Source organism: Pyrgilauda ruficollis, unplaced genomic scaffold (assembly GCF_017590135.1).
Source record: "Pyrgilauda ruficollis isolate IOZ18807 unplaced genomic scaffold, ASM1759013v1 scaffold68, whole genome shotgun sequence".
Taxonomy (NCBI): Eukaryota; Metazoa; Chordata; class Aves; order Passeriformes; family Passeridae; genus Pyrgilauda; species Pyrgilauda ruficollis.
The window spans coordinates 1,687,994-1,712,724 of record NW_024528599.1 but is presented as its reverse complement, the minus strand read 5'-3'; the positions used below and the strand labels follow the sequence as shown (position 1 = coordinate 1,712,724).

Here is a 24,731-nt window from a genome sequence, read left to right as displayed (position 1 = left end):
CATTTTGAAGTTGTTTAACTACTAAAATAAATTCTTAAGTCTTGATGATATTTCCTTAGAAAAATATGGTGTTTCAGACATAATTTTGTGACATAAAAAGCTCTTTTTAAAATACAGAGAACCATTTCCATTAGCAAATTTTTGGAGATCTCTTATATGGGTATTTTAACATATAAAAAGCCATTAGTAATTTGTTTTGGTTTCAGGAAAAAAGATGTATCTTTAGTTTGGAAAAGCAGGGTTTTTTTAATCAGTTGACAAAGATTCTTTTTTGGCCTTCTGTCCCTAACTTATTGTGAGACTTATGCCAGCCCATCCATCCATCTTTCACTCGTTTCTTTAATAACTTTTTAAGCTATTGGCCAGTTTCAGTGAAAACTGACACCCTGTAGTAGCTGCTGAGATAAATTAAGTTCATGTTTCCTGAAAGAGGTGGATGAGGAGAGGAGTGAAAAAAAATCACAGAGGACCAGTCAGGCAACATTCAGCTGTCATGCATCCTTCTCTCTTACAATCCAGCCTCACTACCCAGAACAACTGTTTTTTCTTAGATGGGGGTATCCTGAAGGAACATCTTGGGGAGCTGTTGTTTGCTGCATTGATGCATTGGGAGATTTACTTAACAGGGCATGAATGCATAGGAAATCATGCTTCAGTTGCTACAATGCTCATATGTCAAAGTATTCAGTCCCAAATTAACTTGTTTGTTGCAAGTCATCAGGATAGGTCCTTTTTAAAGGTAAAATTTAAAAGGTATTTTTCAAAGGATAAGGAGGAGACCCCCAAAATCTGTGCTTTTCTTTAGAAAAAAGGATCATTTGGAAAAGATTTATATCCAGGCGATTCAGATCAGTGACATTTCTTACTGAATAGGAAGAAGCTTCCCACTGTGGAGAGATTGTTCCACAAGTGCTTTTTTTGGCACTTTTTCTATAAGTCATTCACTGACAGACTGACATATTCATAGATCGATATAGATGTATTTACTTCAGGAAAAAGAAGCAAAGTTTGAAGCACTGGTAGGTTCTTTTTACATGTTATTAGTGATACTGAGCATCCACGAAACTCATGGTGTCCAGTGGCTCTGTTCCTATTTGAAATTCAGCCTCTTCATTTACGTGACTAAATGTGACTTTCATCACATTTTAATTTGAATTTTAATTACTAGTCTTTAAGATTTTGATCAGCACTAATAAATTATAGCACAGTCATATGGTATTTAGCTGATTGATTTTTGCATGCTGAAATATAGTCATGTTGAAGAGCAGTGAAACTTTCAAGTAAAAGAAACGTTTCAAAGATAAAGGAATTTGTATTGGATTTGTTCCTTTGTGCCAGACCAGAGAGGAAAGTCCTAAATGTGAGCCCTTGTGAGGGCAAAGCAGGTGTCTGCTATCCAGTCTGTTTTAAATAAATGCAGGGACATCAAGTCAGGCAAACAAGGCCAGTGAGTGCAGCTTTTGGGAATAGCTTTGTGTTTCCTGGTGGTGGTGCAAGAGGTGAGAGATGAGAATACAGTATTGGGTGATGGTAGCTCTGTTGGTATACACTGCATTGCAGAACTTGATTCTAAAAGGCAAATATTTGTTTGTTGAGTTCTTTTCTGTTCCTGACTTTCTCTTTTGTTTGGATGTCTTTTCTCTTAGAAGTCTACAACATAACATCAGGAGAATCTTTATTTTCTTTTCCTGCTCTGAAGTGCCCTTTTTTAGTTTCAGTTCACCAGTAGCATGGCAGGAGTACTGTAACAGAAAGGATTATAACTAAACCCCTCTCCATAAGCATCTCTGTTCCCTAGCTCAGCTGGGAGTCAGCTCTCACTGGCTGGAAAGTGTGTACTGTCACAGGGTCGATAATATAAAACAAAAACAAAGCCAGTAGATAAAATCCTGGCTCCACTGGTGTTATTCACCTTCCTTCCATGTCCTCAGTGAAGTGACAATTCTCGCCTGTCATGATGGTACTTGTTTCTTAGGAAGGAGAGAAATGGAAAGCCAGGGAACTGGCAGCACCTTCCACAAGGTGTATCCTGAACAGTAAAAAAATTCAACTAGGCAAGTAAGTTGTGGGATTGAGAATCCAGTTATTTCTATTTTTCACTTGATTTTCAGAGAGGATCTGATCTCCTAAATCTTGTGAAAAGGCATCTAAATCCAGAAGCATGTACTCCTTTTGGAGTTTCTGTTTTTCAGTTCTCTCTCCACTTGAGTTTGCAAGTTCTTGCACAACTGAGTGAAATCACTGAGGCATGTTCACAAGTCTTTGTCCTGGGGAAATGGCTATGTCTGCCTCAAGACTTCTGGTACATTTTTTAGGCAAACAGGCCCCACTTCCTGTATTTTTGGGTATGTGTTAGAGGCCTGAATATTAGACAAGTCAGGATTCATTTAGTTCATAATGAACTGCTGTCTGCAGCCTCATTTGAGTTATTGTTTAGGATTTTCAGCTGAAAGGGCACAGGACAAAGTGTTTAGAAGCCTGTTGTTTGGATTTTCTAAGAAAATTATATGGGGAACATAACTGAACAGAAGAGTGCTTCTGAAAGCAGGGATTAGATCTGCTTTTGGCTCCTGGCAGTTCCTTGCTGTCTAATGGCAAAGTTTCAAGAAGAAAGGGTTGATGTGCAATATTTTGTGCCAGCTGATATACTTTACTGGGACAGAGGACAGAACTCAGCAGCCTTCCTCAAGAAAAGGCGGCCCTAAACTTTGGAGTTTTGCTACCTAGAATAGTGGAAATTTAAGGGCAACATTGTTTCCTTTTCCAAATTAGAGATTTCCAAATTAGAGCTTCTGATATTTCCCATTGGTGACCTACATCTTTCTTTAGAAACAGTAGATACATAATTTATGCAAATGTTGAGACCTACATTAACTCTTTATTATGTCCACTAATTGCATTGTTAATTTGAATGGTTTTGAAGGACAGACTAGATTGCCATCTCATACTGCCATGCCCAACAGTGCACCTAAACCAAAAGCTTTCTACCCTCTGTTACTGAAACCCTGTCTCCCAAACCTATCACTACTCTTTTTGCCTATTGTCTGCTTATCATATCCTTCTCAATACTTAGATTATAGTTTTTCTGAGGCCAAGACCATTTTCTTCGTTGTTTCTCCATACAGCAATTGGCGTATCATTATCCTGTTGTGCTTTCCTCTCTGGTCAACATGCTGTGCAGTGAGAATGTGCCAGCTTTCTTGGAGCTACTTTTTGATTCATAAACACGGGATTACATTTCACCAGAGGAATACAGGAAGGCCTGTACTGTTGTGGTGAAATGTTATTGTTGCCACGACTGTGATACTGTTTAATGACTGAAACCTGAAAGAAGGTATAGCAGCTGAGACCCTGCCCTCAAGGTGAAGTGCAGTATCAGTGCCTAATTCCTATAGACTCCTTAGAAAATCTTATCTTTCCCTTATGGACTAGTAGTCCAGTACCTTTCATGAAAATTAAATGCATATAAATAGATTTTTTTCAAACATGTGTGCAGTCTTAAGTGCCAATAGAATCATCCTTGGCTGGTTTAGCCTGTTTTTGTTTTTAAACCTTACCTTCAAATAAATGTTTCACTAAATGCATTTCTGGGTGCATTTTTGTGTTTTCTTTTTGGAGATCGTGTCATTGTTTTATAGCTGAAGAAAGGGTAGTACTGAAAGGAATGCATCTTGGAATACAAGTGGAACGAACTATTTAGACTCTCTTCTTTAAAGCACAGTTTCTTTATCTATACCCATCCAGTGCTTAGAAAGGAAGGATTTCAGGATATTATGAGCTGTATTCTTCTCTTGCTATTCACCTCATGTTAGTAAGCTGCTATTCTGCACACTCGTGGAAACAGCACTGAAACATAGAGACTACTTCCATCTCTGCAGCAAAAAAACTGAAACTGTATACATCTGATAACAAAAAAGAAACAAATACAGATAGATTTTTTCACCTAAATTTCTATTATTTACTTAATTTATATTTACTTCTGAAAAATACATGGATTGTTTATAATAGTTGTAGAGTAAACTCTTGTGGCCTTTAAGGATACATGTGGATTCGTGACTTCTCAAAGAAATGTTTTACAAGAGAGCTGTAGCATTTTTAGGATGAGTGCTTGGTTGAAATAGTCACTAAGGGCATGTTATTCACATAGGCATTTTTTTGCACCAAACCTGTGTATTTTTTACTATCTGTGCATTCTGACTTGAATGATTAAGGTCCTTTCATGTATGTGCATATAACATTAAGCTTGTGACTAGGTCCAGTTGTTCTAAAGTTAGTTATGTTCCCTAGAATCACATTCTGAATTAGCCTTTAAGGACTGTGTTACTATGATGCAAAATAGATTCAAAGGAATAGTTTGGTTTTATATAAAGGATGAGGAGTGCAGAGGTTTTTTGGTGGGTTCTGTTTGTTTGTTTGTTTGTTTTTAGTTTAAGAGTGCAATATATGTTTTCTTTAGCTGTAAAAGCACAATCAAGGCAACATGATAAGTGAGTCAGTGTTGTAAAAGTAAAACTAATTTTGCCTTCACTCACATGAGCTATAGAAGGAGGAAGCTTTATTGTCCCTGGGAAGGTGATAAGGCAGAGTAATTGTATATTATACTGTCCTGGAACATCTGCCTGAAGACTGTTGGAGCAATTCATCTATCATGGACGATACAGCATGTTTTGTCTTTCTGCTTTAACCCATCCCCACTGCTGGCCTGCACGAAGGTTTTGATAGGGACTGTGCCTGGGCTGGGGCTCACATTAATCAGTCCCCTTGTTCAACACTCCAGCTGACATAATTACAACCTGCGCACAGCAGTTATTCAAGTTGAGTCCTTGTCACTCGTGGTGCGAAACTACACAGCTCAGATCCCGAAGGAGATTGCCTTATCACACAGAACAAGGGCTCACAGGAGTTGAAGAGAATAGAAATGGGAAAATGTCTTCCGGGAGTACTATATATTCCTTTAAAATAAGACATTTGAGAGACTTACAAGGGACAAAGAGAAGCATTGTGCAAGGTCTGAAATGAACAGGTTATTATTTTTAAAAGGATTACACAGGCCATTTTTGTGAAATGGACATGCATTATTAAATAAATTCAGTGGTCTCTCTTATCATTCAGTGGCTCTGCACTATTAGTTTTCTTCAGAAGTGATAAAATAGTTTTTGACTTGTATAAGCTTTAAGTATCTCTCAGTAGAAATCATCAGAACACAACTAATAAAAGTGCTCATATTGTACCAGTAAAATTGGCACACACATAAGGGAAGACCTGCAAGGATCAGAGTTAAGGGTGAAGGAAGAAGCATGCAAAAGGGCTTTCGAAGATGAGCAAGTTCATTAGTTTCTGCTGTTGTATGATACCAGGGTGTGAAAGGTGAAACCAAAGAGAAAGTTTCATATTTTACCATTCTTCCCTCTTTTCATGTTAACCCTCTGTGGGAAAAAAGACAAATCCATAACATTATCTGTGATAATGAAAGAAATTTATTTTCATGTAATATGGTAGGGTTAATTTTATATGGTGATGGGCTTTTTCTTTAAGACAGAGCCTTTGCATACATGATCATAGGATAATTTGTTTGGTATTGGTCTGTAAACAATTCCTCAATGTGACAGAATTTAATTGGTATCCAGAAGGCTTTTGCCCTGGCGTTTGAATTTTTTTCTTCTTGGGTCAGGTTTTTGAAGTAATACCATTCAGGCAGTTGCTGTTCTTCTCAATCAATAGATCTGGAGTGTTGCCCTGACTTCTCATCTAGTTAAAATCATGTTATGTCTGTTAGACATAATTGAGTATTGTTGAAAGCACAGTCAAAATGTGTCTATTCTGGGTGGTCCAATTTTAATCTAATACTTTTACAAGACAGTTTATCTGCAACTTTAAATAGCCTGAAGTAGAAGTGCAGTAGAAATTATCTTATACATTGTACTTTACATATAGGTATGCTAGGTGAGTCAAATACATAGTTCAGTGCTTTCATTCCATTTCAGTATCTTTTGGTTAAGTACACAGCAATTAATTTTGATGTGTAGGTCTCCAGTGAAAGTCCCGCTACATGAAAATTGAACTGCAGTTTCTTTTTGAGCTGCAGGGCGTCCTTATAGGCAAATGCACTCTTGTAGGAACAAAAATCACGTTTTGTTGGCTCCTTATTCTTAAAACCAGTTCTCCTGGAGTGAATGATGTCTGTGAAGTAAGCTCAAAGTACAGAGCCAAATGCTGCATTTACTTACATTTGTGCAGAAAATGGCATTATGAGGACATAATCTAAAGAGAATGATGTTTCTCTGATATATGCTTTCAACACACATTTTAGATTAGATAATCAATCATGCTTCCAATTAAACACCCAAATTTGACTTTCAGAATCTAAGATGGTTTTGCAGTATTGACAGCCAGGAAGAATATATTTTAATTTGCAGACTGAACAAATTTCCATGACATCATGGAAGCACAATAAATGGCTGACCTCTCAATGACATTTTTCAGACTTAAATTGTACTTCTCGGAGACTTTGAACCCAGAAAAAGCCTTAAGCTCAGCCAGTCTGACCTTCTACAGAAAACAAACTGCATAGGTGCTTTTTTTCCCAGTTTGCTCTGTACTGAACCTCCTACTTCTGACTGATCTAGGAACATATTCAGGTTTGATCTGAAAACAGGCAGAGTTGCAAAACCAAAGTCGCGGAACCAAAGTTGCAGAACCACAGCTTCTGTGAAAGATTAGTTGCTGAAGAAGTTGTGTTTTGTTTCTCAGTTGAATTTGACTGTAACTTGTAGTCATTGCTTTTGGTTTTGTATAGGTTTTCTCCAGGTTAGGTTGTCCCTTAATCACACCTTTATTCCATGTTAAAGCTCAGGGGCCAAGCTCAAGTGTAATAAACAAAACAGAAAGGGGTTTTATTGAGTGTTTTAGAGTTTTTTTTTACCCCACTTAACTTCTGTTTCTATTTATAATCACTTTGTGGCTGTTTGTTCCCTTTTTTAAATGTAAGCAGAAATACAGGAAGTAGATATTCTGGAATTAGTTTCTCCGGTGTCACAAAGATAACACTGCATCCTTACATTTGCCTGCTACTTCCTTGCTTATACAGCTAAATATAGCATGGGGCCTTTCTGCTTACAGCATCACACTAGAAGTTCACATTAAACTGATGGTCCACTAATCCCTAAATAATTTTCAGTGTCACAGCTTTTCACAGCATTGTCCAAGTTACTTGCGTGCACTGTGCAAAGGTGGGAAAGCTAACATGCAATTGTGTGTGTACAGGTTGTGATTGAACACGCCTGGCTTCTGCGACTGCTCTGTATGATGGCAGTGTCATCCTTATTAATCATGCTGCCAATTACCGTGTTGTCTGCAAATTTTATTAGCAGGGATTTTATATATAGTTTTGGCATGCATAACAAAAGTGAATCTTTCAGACAATTATTGCTGATTCCTTTGATAAATTGGAACATTTGAAATGAGGAAGAAAATGACCATCTCTTTTTGCATGGGGGGTTGGGGCTGGGATAGGGCAAGAAGAGGCACTGTATTAGCATTAAAAAAACCTACTTTGAGCAGAGATTGTACAGACCACAGTGCCCTGGGTATGAATCCAGGCTGCAAAGCAACAGGATCTGTCCTCTAGGGAACCATGTTGTCACTAAAATGGCTGAAGGAACTGACACTAAGGCCAGTTGGATGAAGTACCATCTGCATCTGAGATTGACAGGCAGCCTTTAGGGTCTGGTGCTATCATTTCTGACTCCAGCAACATCAGGAGTCCAGTTTCATCTTGTGCAGCCGCTAGATTCCACACCCTTTCCTAGGCTCCATCTACACTTCTGTATCTGTGAAAATACTTTGTGTGTTCCTGTGGATATACAAACAGACTCCACAGAATTGTTCAGTTACTTTATGTGGTCATTAAAAGAAGTACAATAGGGAAAAAAATTGATGTTGAAAGGAAATTCGTGTCTTCAATTAAATTCATCCCAGCTTTTTTAAAAAATGGATGTTTTCCATGGCCTCATTTCAGCAAGGTATTTGATCATGTACATAAATGTAACCTTGTGAGTCATTCTTTTGAAGTCAACGGGGGCTGCTTGTACTTAAGCCACAAAAATGCGTAAGTGCCCTGTTAAATGAGGGCCTGTGATACCTAAAGCCCAGTCTCCATCCTCTCACCACTGCAGAGATGCTGTTTCTCAGACCAACCTCTCTTTTATGCCATCTGCTCTAAGAAGAAAGGAAAGGGGGAGGGAGAAAGCTCAGGAACAATGGAGTGATTATTCTCAGTTACTGTGAAATAGATGAACTCCACCTGCTATTTCTGCCACTTAAACCTTGGCTGACACGGTGCAGCAGTGCGCTGTGCACCGCAGACCCCTGCATCCCTCACGCCGCAGGCACACAGGCCCTTGAGCTGGGCCGTCACAGAGACCACTCTGCCCGCAGCAAAGTGGAAGCCAGGAGTGCTAGCAAACGTTACAGAGTTTTCAGAAGCAGATCAGTCCTATGCAAAATTGTTTGGTTGTTGTTGTTTTGGTTTTGGTTTGGTTCTATTTTTCCCCTTTGTTTGTTTTCCTTTTTTTCTTCTCTAGTCAGTAAAAGGAGACACTGAGACCCTCTCAGAAGAGCTGCTGGGGCAGACTCACAAGCTGAGCAGCCCAGCTCTGCACAGCACCTATGGGGACAGCAAGGACCAAAGCACACATGCAGAGCTGAGGCACACTTCCATGACTTTCTGTACCCTTTCCACACGTTCCTTCCAAGTCTAGCAGTTTGGACATAATTTGCAGGTTTCTGTCTAAAAGCCCCTTCCTTCCTTCCTTAAAATAGAATTAATGGAAGCATTTAAGACAGGATGCCATAGTTCCTTGGAGTCACAGATGGGCTTTCTCCTGGAAAAAATCATGTTTTCTTTAAATTGTGGAGTCTGTTGTTTGCTGGTTTTTTACAAAAATACTCTGAAAATTCACGAGTGGATCTAGATGCCAGCACTGGGTCTACACTTCAGTTTTTGTTCACTGTGCAGGGTTGTAAATGGCTTTACAGATTCCTCAGAGGTAAACAAGACTAGAGTACATCTCTTCTTATTTCCCCTCAGAATTTCCAATTACCCTGAATTTGCTTTTAAAAGCACTTACTTTGGCTATCGTAATGATCAATTACTTGAAACTGGGAATTTTCATTCCAATACATTGTAAATAGAATGGTGGATCCGTAGCCAAATTACAATTTGGACATGCTAGTCTGCTGAATGGAGCTCAGATACAAGCAGTAATTATCAATCTTCCATCATTTTCTGTGCTGACGCACAAGTTTTTGCTGCTTCCCTACAGGGCTCTGCTACTTTTTAGCAGCCAGCATTGGACATCTGTCACACATACTGTATGTCATAACAAATAGATCATTACAGAAAAAAATGCAAAGCTAAAAATGTAGAAAAGCAGAAAACATTACGATTATTATCTCTGGGTGTTGGTATAACACTATCAGAATAAATCCCAAATACATTTTTATTATTTTCTTTGTGAAACTGACTGTGTTATAAAATCTCATTAAAGCATGTAAATGTAGTGTACTCTCTTTTATGGGCTGCTTTGTATTTTCTGAGTGGCAGTACATGGCAGTACATGAAAACATGGCAACACATGTGGCCACCAGGATGTTGGGCATGCGTTTTTATGGCACTGTGGGTGTTTATTTCAGTCACCTTTTCTGGGTAGAGTTGAAATGCTGTGAGCAAACACTCACTGCAGAAGCGGCTGTGGTGGCAAAGGCATTGCTTGTCCCCAGCAGGTCATTGCCTCTGCCCACCAGAGGTCTTTAGGAACAGCACAGGGAGGTGTTTGGCAGCAGTGACACAGGCAGAGCTGAGCTGGCACCGCTACATTGGAGTTGAATCTCCTGAGCTCCCGCAGAAGGAGCTGTGTGCTGCTAATTCCAGCAGTAGTATCATAAGTCTCTTGAGAATTGAAGTTGGTTGCAGAGCATAAATAAAAGGTAGAACTTGTATCCATGTGATTGTATCCCCACTCACTTAAAACTTAAATAAAAGGTAGAACTTTTGTTTTTAAGGACGAAGAGCAAGGAAAAAGAAACCCAGATACATGTTAGTAGTGAAAAGGATGAGAAAATGTATTACATTTCTTGTACATATATACATAAATGTGTGTGTTAATATCTAGTAATTATTGTAGTTTTATAATGGTTCAACACATTACCACATTTTTAGCTATGATATTTTGCTGGGTTTTTATTATTTCTTGTGCAATATTGTATTGACTTGTAGCACTGAAGAGGTGAGCTTTAGCTTTTAAACTTGCAGTCTGGATTGCCAGTGGTATGTGCAGATTATGTATTATTATGCAGCTAGTTTGCACTAACTGACAATCAGTTTTATTTTATTTTAAAACCAGAAATGTAGCTAAATCTTGAATATGCAGGGAAGGATTTTTGGTTGGTTGGTTGGTTGGTTTGGGCTTTTGCTAAGTAGAAGTTGGGCAGAGTGACTGTCATTGTGGAGGTTTTGATTGAATAAGCTCTTTGTATAATGTAATTACCACAGATTGAGGTATTTGTTTCTTTCCTGTCAAGAAAATATTGCCCATTAGGTTTTTTACCACCACCATACTGAATGCTATTTTCCATACAGTTTAATGACAGCAAGAAAGAAAAACAGGCTAGAAGGGTTGTATTTTGGAAAGCAGTAATGCTGAAAACAACCTGAAAGGTCACTTCATTTAACTGAGTGTGCAGGAGCTCTTGGTGCTGCAAGAAGTATCCAGGAATTCCCAGAATTGGCTGCAACTGGAGAATGCTAAACATGGCGAAAGTCATGGCATCCATCTATGCAGCACTGGTGTGAAATGTGAACGTATTCAAAGCTTAAAGCAACTGGAAAGAATGTAGGGAGAACCTGATGATTCCTCAGAGTGAGTTGAGAGGAACCCAGTCTCTGTAGCTCTTCCATGGAGGTCCAGGAATCAGGAGATTCTACAGCCAAGCAAGGTGTGTTGGACATGCAGCACTGTTAGCTGAATGCAGGGAGATAAGAAATAAGACAGTTTGTAAAAGGGAGAGTGATCAGCTGAAGAGTAATTTGCCTATAATTTCAAAGGACTCCCTATTGCTCTCCATCAAAAACCATGTTTTAGTATCAAAAGGGTTCTGGTTTGAGAAAAGAATCACTGGGCAGATGTTTATGAACTGTGCTATCAATGAGGTCAAGCTAAATATGACTTTACATTTCTAAAAATCTATGGCTCTCCTTTTCTAGTGTAATTACAGCATTGCAATTTTGATTTAAAGTTTTCCAAGTTAGACAGCATTTTCTGTGAAAGAAATATCTGCAAATGTTTGGTGAATAACTGAGGTTAAGAATCTACAATAGTGCATATTGCTTCATTGAGAAATTTGCTTTCATCATAATTGCTTTTATTTCTGGAAGAAAGTATCTGGAGACTTTGCTATTTTTCAATCAAAATGCTGCAATTTCTCTGTACTTGCATGTTACATAGCAGGGTATAAAGGGTGCAGAAGACCTTTAGAATGCTGTCTGAGTGAATGCTGTCTGCATATGAAGGAACTTGATTCATACTAACAAACGGGAAAAATAGAAATATTTTCCATCAGTTGGTTGTATCACTGTGTTTGTTTTTATGTTGTAAGTAGTGATGTCAATGGAGCTGCTGTAAGTCCTTTACATTACATTCATTTCTCTGCAGAAAGGATGTTTATACCTAATGTTCTGGAGAAGACCTTTTGAAAAAGGTTTATTTTGTGCAAATAAGAGTCCTACAAAGTGCTAAAATTTTTAAAACTTAGTGGACTAGATAATTAACATTTTGCCTCATTTGCACCTCTGAAACCTTCCATTTCCATGTCTTGCAGTAAGTATCTTTCTGGAAATGTCAGGCGCTGCATAATGGAAGAGTGTTCTAATTTCAGTTTCTTATTAGTAAATATGGAAAAAAAAATTGATTACTTCCTGCAATATTTCATTTAGCTGTTCAGTACAATGCTAATGTATTCTTGTGTAGAAAACCCTTAAAAATATAGAAACATTCCTATTCCACGCATGTTTCCCTGCTGCTGACTTTGAACTCCCATCCCTGCCAGCTGCAAAGTGCATGTCTCTGCTCTGCCATCCCTGAGCCCTGAGCAGTGCTGCTCGTTGCAGTGGGGTAGGCCTAGTTTTGCTGAGGAATTCAGTCTTTTGCACATTACAGCTTGCCAGTGCAACTGAGATAATGTCTTTATTTCTTCACTTATGTCTTCATTACTAGGCACTTATACTATCTTTTAGGAGCTAGAGGGACTACTATACTTTTTGGGTTAAGAAGGAGGGCAGTTATGAGGACTTCTGTCACATCCACCAGAAGCATGATTTTCCCACTCTGTTTCTTGCTCTTAGGACAATGCCATGGTGACATGGTGATGGTTTTTCATTGTTTTGGTGGTTTTTTTTAATAAAAGAACTGAAGATATATATATATATATAAGGATAGGAGAAGGAAGGTAGAGTGAGCAGAGGCAACAGATTGTCGTGTTGACAAAATGTCTGGCCATTTAATACGACTCTTAACCTTTCACTGTTTCACTCTCCCAACACAGTGGATCAGTGGTGCTAAGAGGCAAGGGTGCAGATGGCTGTGGAATGGGGCATTGGGCTTCCTTGTCATAGGGTGATGCCTGTGCAAGCTCAATGACCACTGAAAACTTGAAAAAATTGTTTGTAATTGGACCATCCCAAATATGGAGAGACAGAGAGCTGGGACTGTTCAGCGTGGAGAAGAGACTCAGGGGATGTCATCAGTACGCACACATGTCTGAAGGGAAGCTCTAAAGAAGAGGAATCCAAGCTCCTTTACAGTGTTGCCCAGAGACAGAACAAGAGTCAGTTAGTACAAACAGGAAGATAGGAGGTTTCCTCTGAACATCAGGAAACACTGTCACCATTGTTAGGGTGACTAAGCACTGGCACAGGCAGCCCAGGTAGGGTGGGAGATATCTTTGGAGATATTCAGAAGCTGCCTAAAAATGTTCCTGGGCAACTGGCCGTGGGTCATCCTTCCTGAGCAGCAGGGATGGACCAGACAATCTTGAGATGTCCCTTTGAACCTTAAGCATGCTGTGATTCTGTGACTTAAGTACCATTTTAAAATTGACAAGTAATTTCCAGTTTATGATTCTGGGATATGCAGCAACCTTTAATTTCTTGAGGGCAGAAAAAGGTACCTGGTTGGTAGGAATGGACTTGCAATGGCAGCATGGAATGTGCAGCTAGAACAGCAATGGGCTCTCATTGCTGTGTGATGAACATTAGAGACAAATGCCCTTTTTTGTCTTTTTCCAGAAGAGGTTTTCTGTTCATCTTAAGCAGTAGCTACATTTCTCAGGAGAATTTTACCATCTGTCTCCCTTATTTTGAAGTGTTATCCTTTACAGAAATATGGGAGCTCTCCTGGATGTGGAAAGTAGGCCTCTGCCCTTCCCAATATATCAGTCTTTCATGGAGGAGGTCATAGAGGTCTTTTGCATGGGAAGTATGCATGAAAAGCCCCTCATATTTCCTGTTCATCAGCAACATACCTTAGCAACATGTTCCATCTCCTCTTTCACTGTGTATAGCACTGGCAAGACACTGAAAAATCAATACAGGCCTCCCTCTTCCCTTTAATAGGGTTTTTGTGGGGTTTGCATCAAGTCTTTTAATCAAATAAGAAGACGTACTGCAAGACATGAAATAAAAAGAAAACTTTTTATTGTGTTTCTCTACATCAGAATTAAATGTAAACTCATTGACTGTAGCTTTAGACTGATTAAGTCTCTCTAACGAGTTCTCTTCCTGTTACTTAAGAGCATGGACAAATTGACAGAAATATATAGGTTTGATTTTAAAAATGGATCATAAGGATGAAAGCATGCTTACATGAAGCAATGGTAATAGTAATTTAACTTAGAAACCTCTACTGTAGCTTTACTGAAACACAGGCTAGTCTCCTAAAACCTGCATTTATTTGTTTGTGGCTGTAATTCAGACTGGAATTCAAAAACGAGAAAGACTTTCCTCAAACAATTTTTATTGCCCCAGGCTCTGTTTTCCAAATTTCAGAACAAAGGAAATCTGTATTTTAAGGTCTATTAACACCTGGAAGTGAATCTTATAATAGAAGGCCTGTCAAAAGCTTAACTATCATCACTATTGCAACATTACAATGTTTTAGTTATATTCTTGTCATGAGATAGCTTTAATGGAAATACAGTGCTGTTTAAAATCACAGACTTCTCTGTGTTTACTCATGCAATATAAAGTGATGTAACTGCACACACTTTGTGTTGGTGGGGGTGTTTTGTGTCAGACATATGATAACATACTTGTACCGTACGTGGGAGAAGACTCCTAATAAAACGCATTCAAAGCACACTGAATAATTAAAAAAACATTTTATATGCAGTACACTTTTGTCCTGTCATATTTAAAGGTATCACTTGGCTTCAAAAGTGCTTGGATTTACCCGTTGGTTTACCTTATGATGGCAATTGCTGCTTTGCAACATAATATGAGGGGCCATTTGTAATGCCTTGTGATCTCACATTCCTCATTTCTGTTTAAGCCTTCCTGGCCTTGTCACATGGAAAAATATGGGTTTAAATTTTTTATGTCTGTATGTTGGTGTGTTTAGCAACAGATTTTTACTGATGACTGAATAAATGAGGCTTCAGGATTGCTCTCTTTAAAGTGGCTGGAGCAATTTCCAAATCAAGAGGTAGAACTGGCCTTTTATGGCTTGAACAGGCTGAGTTTTTCTTCACAACTCTTACATAGGTCTCCACAGATCCTTTGTATATTTCACAGAAATATTTCAAAGTAAAAAGTTTTATATATTTCCTTAGCATAGAATGAGAGCTGAGCTAAAAGAACACAGATATTTTATTTCAGATTCGTACGCTCTGCTTTAATCTACTGCCCTTTAAAGTATAACCCATGACAGAAGGTTACCAGGTTGTCTCCTGCTTTCATTGCAGTATACACTACCTTTTTTTTTCTTTTTTTGTAAAATACATATTTCATTTTAACAACATTTATGAGCACTGTAACTTTTTTAGGGCTGAATCCTGAAAGATGCTGAGGACCAATATTTTCTATATTTTTCAGTGATAAGTGTCTTCTCTGACATTCTCAGGCATCTGATCATGATACCAGTATATAGCAGATGGACATGACAGAGGGTGAGCTTTGGCAGCACCATAAGGCAGATACCAACTTTACTATGTCCATTTCCAAGGGAGAGACAAGCATTCCAGCAGAACTTCAAGCTGCTACTTCCAGTTTATTTTGGAGGTCCTTTTTTAGGTGCCTGTTACTGTAGAATTTCAATCAGTGATGAGTACATAACCAGTTGCCCAAAATGCTGCAGTTGTCTTACTTGAGTATTTCTGAAGTATTATGCATTTCTGTAGTTTACATGAGTGTTTGTACTTTTTTTTTCAGTTAGGTTGGATTGCTGTTCTTACTTTGGCAATAATAATAGTATATGATTGTAAGAAAGTCCAAACAATAAACAAACACCAAAGCAATGGACAGTTCTGTTCTTTTGAGTCAAAAATTAAGATACTGACTATTTCTGATTGAAATAAATGGAGCAGCAGTGTATTTTATGTAGGATTAATGACTAAGATTGAATAAGTAGGAAATTCTAATGCAAAATAATTTTGTAATGAGACTGGAAAATTTTAAAGACTAGAAATTAAAAATTACTGCCATATGGATCTCTGTGTGAATAAGGGAAATATGAAATATTTTCTTTTTTCTTCAGAAATGTGATTATAAATATTGCTTTGAAATGTGTTCAATTAATTGTATATGTAATCTGACTTTTATGCATGAAAACTCCACTATTTTCACAAAAGCTATGTTTAAGATGTAAACCAGAATCCGTGTATATTTTCAAAAATATGTAAACTTGAGCAACTCAATTCTCTTTCCTAGGAACAGTTCACTTAGCGAGATGAAAGCTGGTGGAACATATTTGCAAAAATCATACACAGCAACCCCTGTTGAATTTAGGAACTGTGTAGGAAAGGTTCATGTGAGCTCCAATGGGGAATATTATAGGCATTTGTGTATTTCAGTTTTGCTAAGTAAAGACTTTTGCTTAATTTCTGTCCATCACTGACTACCATGACAAAAATAGACATTCTGTAAATGTGACAAATCAATCATTCTGGTTCAGATGTAATGTTCAGTTAACCTGAAACAGCTTTGGGAGCCTTCATGCAAAGGACAACGTTTATGCAAAACCTAAGAGGATGCAAAAGATCTACAGATAATGAAAAATGAGTGATCACTACTGATTTTCTGTTATAACACTAGGTTTTATTTGAACCACTGCTACAAAATAAATATTGTTTTTCTTTTTTTTTTTTTTTATTGCTGTTTAGGTCTAACTGTGCAGAAAATATCCGTAAACACATCTTGCATACGGGAAAGCATGAAGGAGTAAAAATGTATAACTGTCCTAGGTGTGACTATGGAACAAATATCCCTGTGGAGTTTCGGAACCACTTGAAAGAGCTACACCCAGACATTGAAAATCCTGATCTGGCATACTTGCATGCTGGTAAGGTCCTTCCTCCCTTTGCTTGCAAATTCTTTTCTAAATGCACGTGCTTAAATGTTTGTAATAACAAAACAAGAAGATATAATTTATTCTGAAGAAGAGCATGGTTTTGAAATGGGATTCATCCTCTTCAAGTTTTCCAGGGTTAAAGATAATGCATAAAGCACTGAAATCTATTCATGTTACATAAACAAATCTTGCAGTTCAATAAACATCAGAATTGCATGCTATTTAGATGCCTCATTTTGAAATCTCACTGAACTTTTAGGGAAGAGAAATGTTTTTTAATGTTTTTATTAGGTCCCCCTGCCTATGCTATTCCCCCAAGAACAGAAAAACAAAATTCCATATGAAATACAGTGGCAAATTAATGCACTGCTTTAAAAATTCTTAGATTTCATTGCAAAAAAGTAGACTGTTCCTCATTAAAAGATAAAACATCAGAGCTCAACCAACAACTTAGATGTATCTTTTCAGGCTTTGTGTTGGAGAGCACACACATGGAAGTCACTTGAGGAATGCAGAAGAAAAACATTGCTTTGGAAACAGGAATTAAAAGAAAAAAGATGGGGTGTTTTCTGTTTAGGAACATGTTTTTTTGGTTTTTTTTTGCTTTTGGGGTTTTTTTTTTTTTTTAATAGATACTACAGTTCAGAGTGGAAGGCAGAGGATTAATGGAAGCATCAAGTTAGGAGAAAAAATAATGAGTTCAATGGTAGGAGGTTAGGAGAAATAATACAAAATTAGTGTAGAGCTTGAATGAAATGTGATCTTAATGCAAGAGAGGCAGATAACTTAGACATCACTGAGTGGAAAGACAAGTCAGAGCAGTGGGAAAAAAGAACAGATGGTGAGAAGAAAGAGTTGGGGAATCCAGAGGAGGAAGAAGCTATGTGGGCCAGAGTCTCCCTGAGATGCAAATTAATCTTCCATTGAATTACTACTATTAGTACTCCTGTGTCAGATTTGAATCTTGTGTAAGGAATTAATATCCTAGTTTTTGATACCTTTATAGCTGTAAAAAAAGCAAAACCTGGACAGTTTTCATGCAGCTTCATGCTGTATGTACACTGTAGTTATTTTAAAACCTCTCAGTCTTCTCAAAATGACTGCTTGCTTTCCTGACTAGAGGCAGTGTATTATTTGTACCATATATTTCTATTTGCCAAGTATTCCACTTCATTTTGGAACCAATCATCATGTCATGTCAGCATATGGTGGATAATATCTGGATGTGCAAACAAAATGCCAGTTGGCAGAATACCAATTTCAAAATAGGTCAGAAAACTGATCACATTTCACCATAGTTCTCACTAAAGCAAATGAATATTCAACTCAGAGCTTAAATCCAGACACTGTTGGATTTTTACTACAATAATCCCACTTAATATGAAAAAATCAAATGCTTTCAATAGGCAGATAGATATAACAGACAGCTCTAACAGTGATAGAATCAGTAACATTCCAAAATTACAAACATTTTATGTACATTTTCCCATTATTAGTTCAAGACTATATCTGGATAAATCAATTGTTAATTGCAGCATGCTGTGGTTAAAACTGTTCAGCTTGCTTGTCTTGGTAACACAGGAAAACAGTCATCAGTGTGTCGTATCCTAATGATATTTCTTTTCTATGCATTCACTCTTATACTGTGGAAATCCCCTTGCACTAAACAGAGTACTGTGCAAATATATTAGGACTAGCAAGAACAGATTGTCACCTAATTATTGTCAGGCTCACCTAGGACTGGTATGCAACAAAAGTCTTGAAACATTGTTTGCATAATTCCATTGCAAAAAGGATGGTACTGTATTTTCCTTTCAAAAAGAAACACTATTAAAGAGAAACCTGGGTGATAATTGTGTATTCATACCACATTTAAATTAAGGGAAGTTCATTTTCTTCTTTTCAATCCATTTCTGACTGCTGGACATCTGAGAGTTAAAGTTTTTAGAGAAGGTTTTTAGAGGAATGAAGGACAACCCCTGTGCCCTGGCTAACATCCCTTATAAAAATAAGATTTGTTCTGTGTCTGGTTCACAGTTACTGATGACTTATTGGTCATTGGCTGCACCCACAGAGAATCTACAACACGACATAGAACCCCTTAGGATGATAGGAGTATGAAAGTGTCATACAAGATTGATTTTTTTTTTAAACTTAAACATATTTGTCTGTCTTTTATGTTCTAATATTGCTTTGTAACAGGAAAGCTGGCCTTCTGCTTCTTTGAGCAGATAGAATAAGTATCTTCACTGGCAAAGAGACAGACACCAACTCCAGCCACTTTGCAGGACAGGCAGAAATTTCTTCACCACACCTCATCAAGAGTGGAGCTGTGGGGTACCTTTAGGATGTGACTGGGAGTAAAAGTCAAGTCTGTTTCTTGTCTGTGAAATTAAGATTGACAGTTGGATTTCTGATTTAGATTTAATGTTCTTTATAATTGTTGCGGGAAGAGTGGAAGCTTCAGACAAGCCTTAGCCTCAGATTTTGGCAACAGTTTAAGATCACGGAATCATCGTGGCCTGCGAGTTCTAATGACAGCAAGTCAGATCTGTTTATAAAATGATTATTTATTAAACAGGCAAGAGATAGCAGATGAAAGATCTTAATCAGAACCACTGACTACACAGTATAAAACTAAAAAGAACTACTAGCAGATTACAGCATAACATAAAAATGCACAATATCAAGGTACCTATATTAGAGCTAGGAAAAGAAATAGTATTGATTAGGAGTCAAATCTAACTTATCACTGAAACCATGGGAAAGTTTGGTGTTGCTCTTACAGTTTTAAAGTGGATATCTGTCTGTCAGAAATCTGGCTTATCTTTCCAGATCTCACTTCCATTACTAAGATGTTTATTGGCAGTTGGGAGGTGTTAAACCCATTGTGCCAAAATAACTCACTGTAAGGCAGCTTGTCCTGTTTGAGTTGTCTGGCTGGTTAACAAGCAACAGATAAGCTCTTGTGGGCAGTGAGATGCCCTGCTACAATAATATAATGCTCTTATATTAGTTTCTTGTTAGCTTTTTGGGCAGCTGTTTTATAGGGTCAGTGTTAGTAAGGAGCTTGAGGAAGCTGCATTTCGAAGGGATAGGCCTTGGAAGATGGAAGGCAAAAGAAGCTGGCTTTTACATTTGTGAGGATGATACTGTAATTGCAAAGTGATAGCACTTCTGTTCTAAATTGATATATAGAAATGCCAGCAAACCAGGTCTTCGGATTTTCTTTCCTCTTTTTGCTATAGGTTCCCTCTGTCATAGAGGGAATTATTTAACAATAGAACCATATTCCTTATGAATCTTAGATATTTTAAAACAGCAACAGTCTGGATTATACTTTGTCTTTAACTTTTAAAATTTACTACATTTGAGCAACAGGGCTTTAATGCACACAAGCCAACAAAGATATATTCAGTGCACATAAAATTGTGAATTGAATTTTCTAGGCTACACTTCAAATACCAGTTTATGCATTTAACCTTAATTTTTATATGAATCATCAAATCTGTTTTTTAAAATGTCTGTGTGTTGTTCTGTAGGAGCTTGGTACCTATTTCTCGATATTCTCTGACCCATTTTTTCAAGGTCTGTGTTAAAATTGAAATTTTGTTGGGAAAAAAGCCAGGAATCCAGAGACTATTAGCCATTATTCATAAAATTAATTTATTTTCTTTTTAAAACCATTTTAAGATACTGATAGATCTTTTAGCTGTTGTGAGAATTAAAATTAATTTATTTTCTTTTTAAAACCATTTTAAGATCTGATAGATCTTTTAGCTGTTCTAAGAACAGAAATGGGCTTATGAGCAAGCTCAGGAATCCTGCAGGTGATGTTTAAGTGATAGAAATTTGGTTCTAGTGGAAGCTGTTTATGTACATTCTTGCAAATCTGAATGTGTATCATTACAATTGGAAAAAGAATGCAATAGATGACTGAATTGTCATATCATGTTGGTGACTATCATTTTAGTGATTTTTCTAAAAATTAGGTAATTTTATTTAAAAAAATTAGTTTCTTACTGTGGGCTTGTCTGAATTGTGAGGCTCAAAGCAAACTGAAGAAATATTTTGATTCTTGTGTGCATTGGATTGGAGTGGATTGGATTCTTGTGTGCAATTTTGGATTGCATTTCCAAAATTCTTGAATGTGTTTCATTCTAACTGATGCTACATTGCAATACTGAGTTGAACTGAATGTGAATGCTTTGTTAAGTGGGACAGGAGAAGGAGCCGTACCTGTGGTAGATCTTGCAAGGGATCAGTATTCCAGTTTTCTTTCTCAGTACTTCGTCTGCTTTGGAGCAGCATCACTTGGTAGAGATAATTTCAGTTTGAACTAAATGTTCATCATTTAGGAGCTTTTGCCTTACAAACATTGTGATACTATTATGATGCATTTTATTTATGTCCAAACAGTGTAATATCTATGCCTGAACATCTCCATGGTTTCAATAGCTGCAGAGTTCGTGGTATCTCATAGTTTGCCATAGTAGCCTTCTGTGGATACTAAACTGGTCAAAAGCAAAAAGCTCTTCAGAGAGAAGGGAAGAGTTTGCTCATTACTGGTTTTGTGATAATGTTGAAAGTTATGCAGTGATACTGAGGGTTTTTTTCCATATTATTTCCATGATGCACTGTAAAAAGTGGAGATGATTTCCAAGAATGAATGCAACCCTAGAAATCAGAATAACCTGGCTTTTCACTGAGCAAAAGATATAATGGTCCTGCTGTTTCTACAAGGTTCCTCATGTGCAAAATAGCTGTGATGCGTCCATAGTTTAAGTTACAAAGCTCTTGCTGTAAAATGGCTTCATGACAGTCAACTGTGTGATTAGGGAACTGCTTAAGGCATTGAACAGGAAATTTGGTGATGTTTAATTTAGAATTAGCAGTTTCCTTAGAAGTCATTTTTAAAAAAAAGAAATCAGTGAAGCAAACTCAATTCATTGTACTCTTTGGTAAGGTTTTTGGGTTTTTTCCTGTGACAGTGATACTATGCTTGCAAAGCACTCAAATTTTCCAGCGTGTGGTGAGAGTCTACCACCCCTAGCCCCATGAGTAGGAGTGGAGGATCACTTACTCCTATGGATGCTGACAGAACTAGAAGTGTGAGCTGCTTCCCCACTCTGCACAGACATGTTTTCGGGAATGCTTGGAAGTACAGCTTTGTGTGCCTGTGCCTCTGTGAAAATTATAGGTGCCTCTGGGGTTGGGCATTCACAGAACAAAGATTGTGACGATTGTGTTTTGGCAGTTGGCTGCCTACGTGGTGATTGAACGCTTAGTGTTCATGAAGAGTTACATAATTCATGACCAAATGATAGATAGGTACTTGATTATAGTGTATGAGTTGCTTCACAGGGAGAAAATATCAGACATGAGCTACTCTTAGTCTAGCTGAGAGAAGCCTAAGAAAAATCAGGTACTGAAAGCGTAGTCAGACAAATTGAAATGAGAAACAAGGTGCAAACACTTAAATATGAGGTCAATTGAGCTCTGGCAGCAACTAGCAAAAGGAATTATTCTTCTTCTGTTCCTTTGAGCCTTGAGAAGACTGGATGTCTTTCTGGAAAATAGGTTTTAGGAGGGCCCAAGGTTGCTGGGTTCACTGCAAAATGTAAAGGGGCTTTGATATACCAGCCTATTATCTAATAGACCCTTCTGCTCTTAAATCTTCAAACAGTGTTAATCCACAGCTGTCTGTTAAGAGCTGTGTTTGTGAATCTGTTTGTGTGTTGTGATAGCAGTGGAATAACTGAGAAGACAGGTAAGTCCCCCAAAGTGTTCTTTCTCAGAGAGGCAACATTCACATCATCAGTGCTAAATTCTTACTCTCTTTGAGCCTAAAGTGGAAATACACTCACTTAAACTTTTTGTTTCTGATATGTCAGTAAATCCCTGATAAAATATCTTGTAACATGCATTTATTTATTTGCTTAATGTGTTTAAAGAATCCATATGAAATTCTGCTCTTCTCCCTGGCAGTTCCCTTACTGTCTTATTGTCTGTTCTTTTATATATGTTTGGAAAGTGTTTTTGCAAACTTTAAGTGCACTTTTCAAAAGGCCATGCTTTCCACACATTTCTCTTTCCGTTTCTTTGGCTTTTGAGAAACAGGGCTATACCAGCATCCTGCAGCATGATTGCATCATCAACAGGGGACACAGTTGTGATCCTATCAGTTGTAACAGTTGGAATATTCATGAATGGAATTCTGAAAGTTCAAATAGTTAATCCCAAATAAAATTGTGATCTTTATCCCACTTGACAGCTACATTTATCAAATTATTAAGAGAAAAAATTGATTGCTAAAAGTTGTGGTGTGATCTATTATGTGATTTTATCATGGTATAACTGTATTACGAAGTGGAAACTGCAGACTTATTCAGAATGTGAATTGGACACACAGAACCTGATAATATAGCAATTATATTAGTATCCTAGTGCTTTTCTACTTCTAAATATTTTTTTCTACTCCTTTCTTTGGCATATTTTTGATTCTTTAGTAGAAAATATAGAGTTAAAAAATAGGAAAAATGAAATAATAAAAGCCTGTTTGCTCTTACACTCTCTGAATTTATCAAAATACAAAAATATGAAATCAGTAAATGCTGTTTATCAATGCAGCAATGGAAATACAAGTCAGTTGAGTACTTATACAAACTTGCAATTCATATCTGGTGTAAAATTGCCAAAGAATAGATACACAGTTTTGTTTGCAGAGCATTTAACTTTTTTTTTTTTTTGAATAGTTAATGTTCATAGTCTTTATCACTGTTTAAATAAAACACTTTAAATGCTGTCATTTGAAGCGATATTAAAATTGTCATTGCTAGATATAGGCAAGTCAGGTGCAAGATTTTACAGCAGCAGAATATTGCTTGCGTTTCTAGTCAGATAAAGCATTATTTTTGGTGGCTGGTATACTTTAAAAAAAAAGAAAAAAGCAGCAGCAGCTCTGCTTCAAACAGGTTTGCTCTTGTCATAGCTATTAGTACCAGTCTTTCAATAGCATGTCATGTTGATTGGCAGACACTCCCTTTCCTCTTTTGTGAAGAATAATAATTTTAGTGTGTGCTTGAAATAAAAACCTAGTATAAATGATTTTCTGTTTGTAGAGGAGAAAATCAGGTTCTTTTTAACATATGTAGATTATGTATTATTGTGTTTCAGGAAAGATTAATCCGTGTTTTAAAAAAAAAACACTTTTTTTTTTTTTTTTTAACTGTCATTTTTTAGAAGGCATTGTATACCTAGCAAGCTTCCATAGCCAGTATATTTATCTGGGTGGTCATGACATCAAAGTTGGTTCTTTCCAGGTGCAAGTGAAGTAGAAAAAAAAAATTGAGTTCATGAAAGTACTTTGTCTTTCTTTTTTTTTTCCGTAGGATATTGCTTTTTCTGCTGCTGTTGAAGAGCATAGGGATTCCTTTCATAGTTCCTTAGTTGCTTTTCCTGAACAATCAGCATATATTCCTGCTGAGTGACATGAAAGGAGATTTTGAAATATTTTGATGCAAATATTACATCATCTAATATTCAAAACCCACCACTATTAATATTAGTTACATCCTTTAAGTGAAAGATATTCTCAGATAAGAATGAAAGCCAATCAGTCTCACTGAAGAAAAAAAATGTTCAGAATATAGTTTTAAAGGAAAAGGAAAATACTGCCTAGACCAAAGTCTGGAACACCTCTTAATGCCTCTGCCCAGTGGAGGTGTAACAGGTGTCCTGTTGTGTGCCAGAAGCTGCAGGGCCATTGCACAGGGGTTTCATATTGTGTAGAGCACCAGAACCATGCAGTCACAATCCTGCTTTCCTTTCAGCGCATTTCTGTCCACAGCCCTCCTAGCAGTCATCGTTCCTTTTCTGAAAACTATCCCAGTTTGTAGCAGGACAGCTAATGTTTGTGGTGTGAGCTATTGCTCCTGAGCAGATTAATCTCTTTGCCCGTATCTAAATATTTAATCTGGGTGTTGGTGTGCTCGTCCTTTCCTGCCATTCCTCTCTGTGGCATTCCAGTTTCCAAAACTGGGAACTATTTGTCTGGCCTGCATGGGGGCTGTGCCATTGTGGACGATAGAGAAACCCTTTTCAGGTCTGAAT

The 24,731-nt window shown here is 37.4% G+C and overlaps 1 protein-coding gene across 5 annotated transcripts in view; it reads left to right on the top strand.

Moving 5' to 3' along the window:
* Positions 1–24,731, top strand: part of ZNF407 (zinc finger protein 407) — a 333,732-nt gene that overhangs the window by 218,743 nt on the left and 90,258 nt on the right. For all 5 annotated transcript variants that reach the window (XM_041484804.1, XM_041484806.1, XM_041484807.1 and 2 more), the window contains one exon: positions 16,432–16,610. In XM_041484804.1, the coding sequence (XP_041340738.1) occupies positions 16,432–16,610 (179 nt within the window). The remainder of the gene's footprint in view (positions 1–16,431; positions 16,611–24,731) is intronic.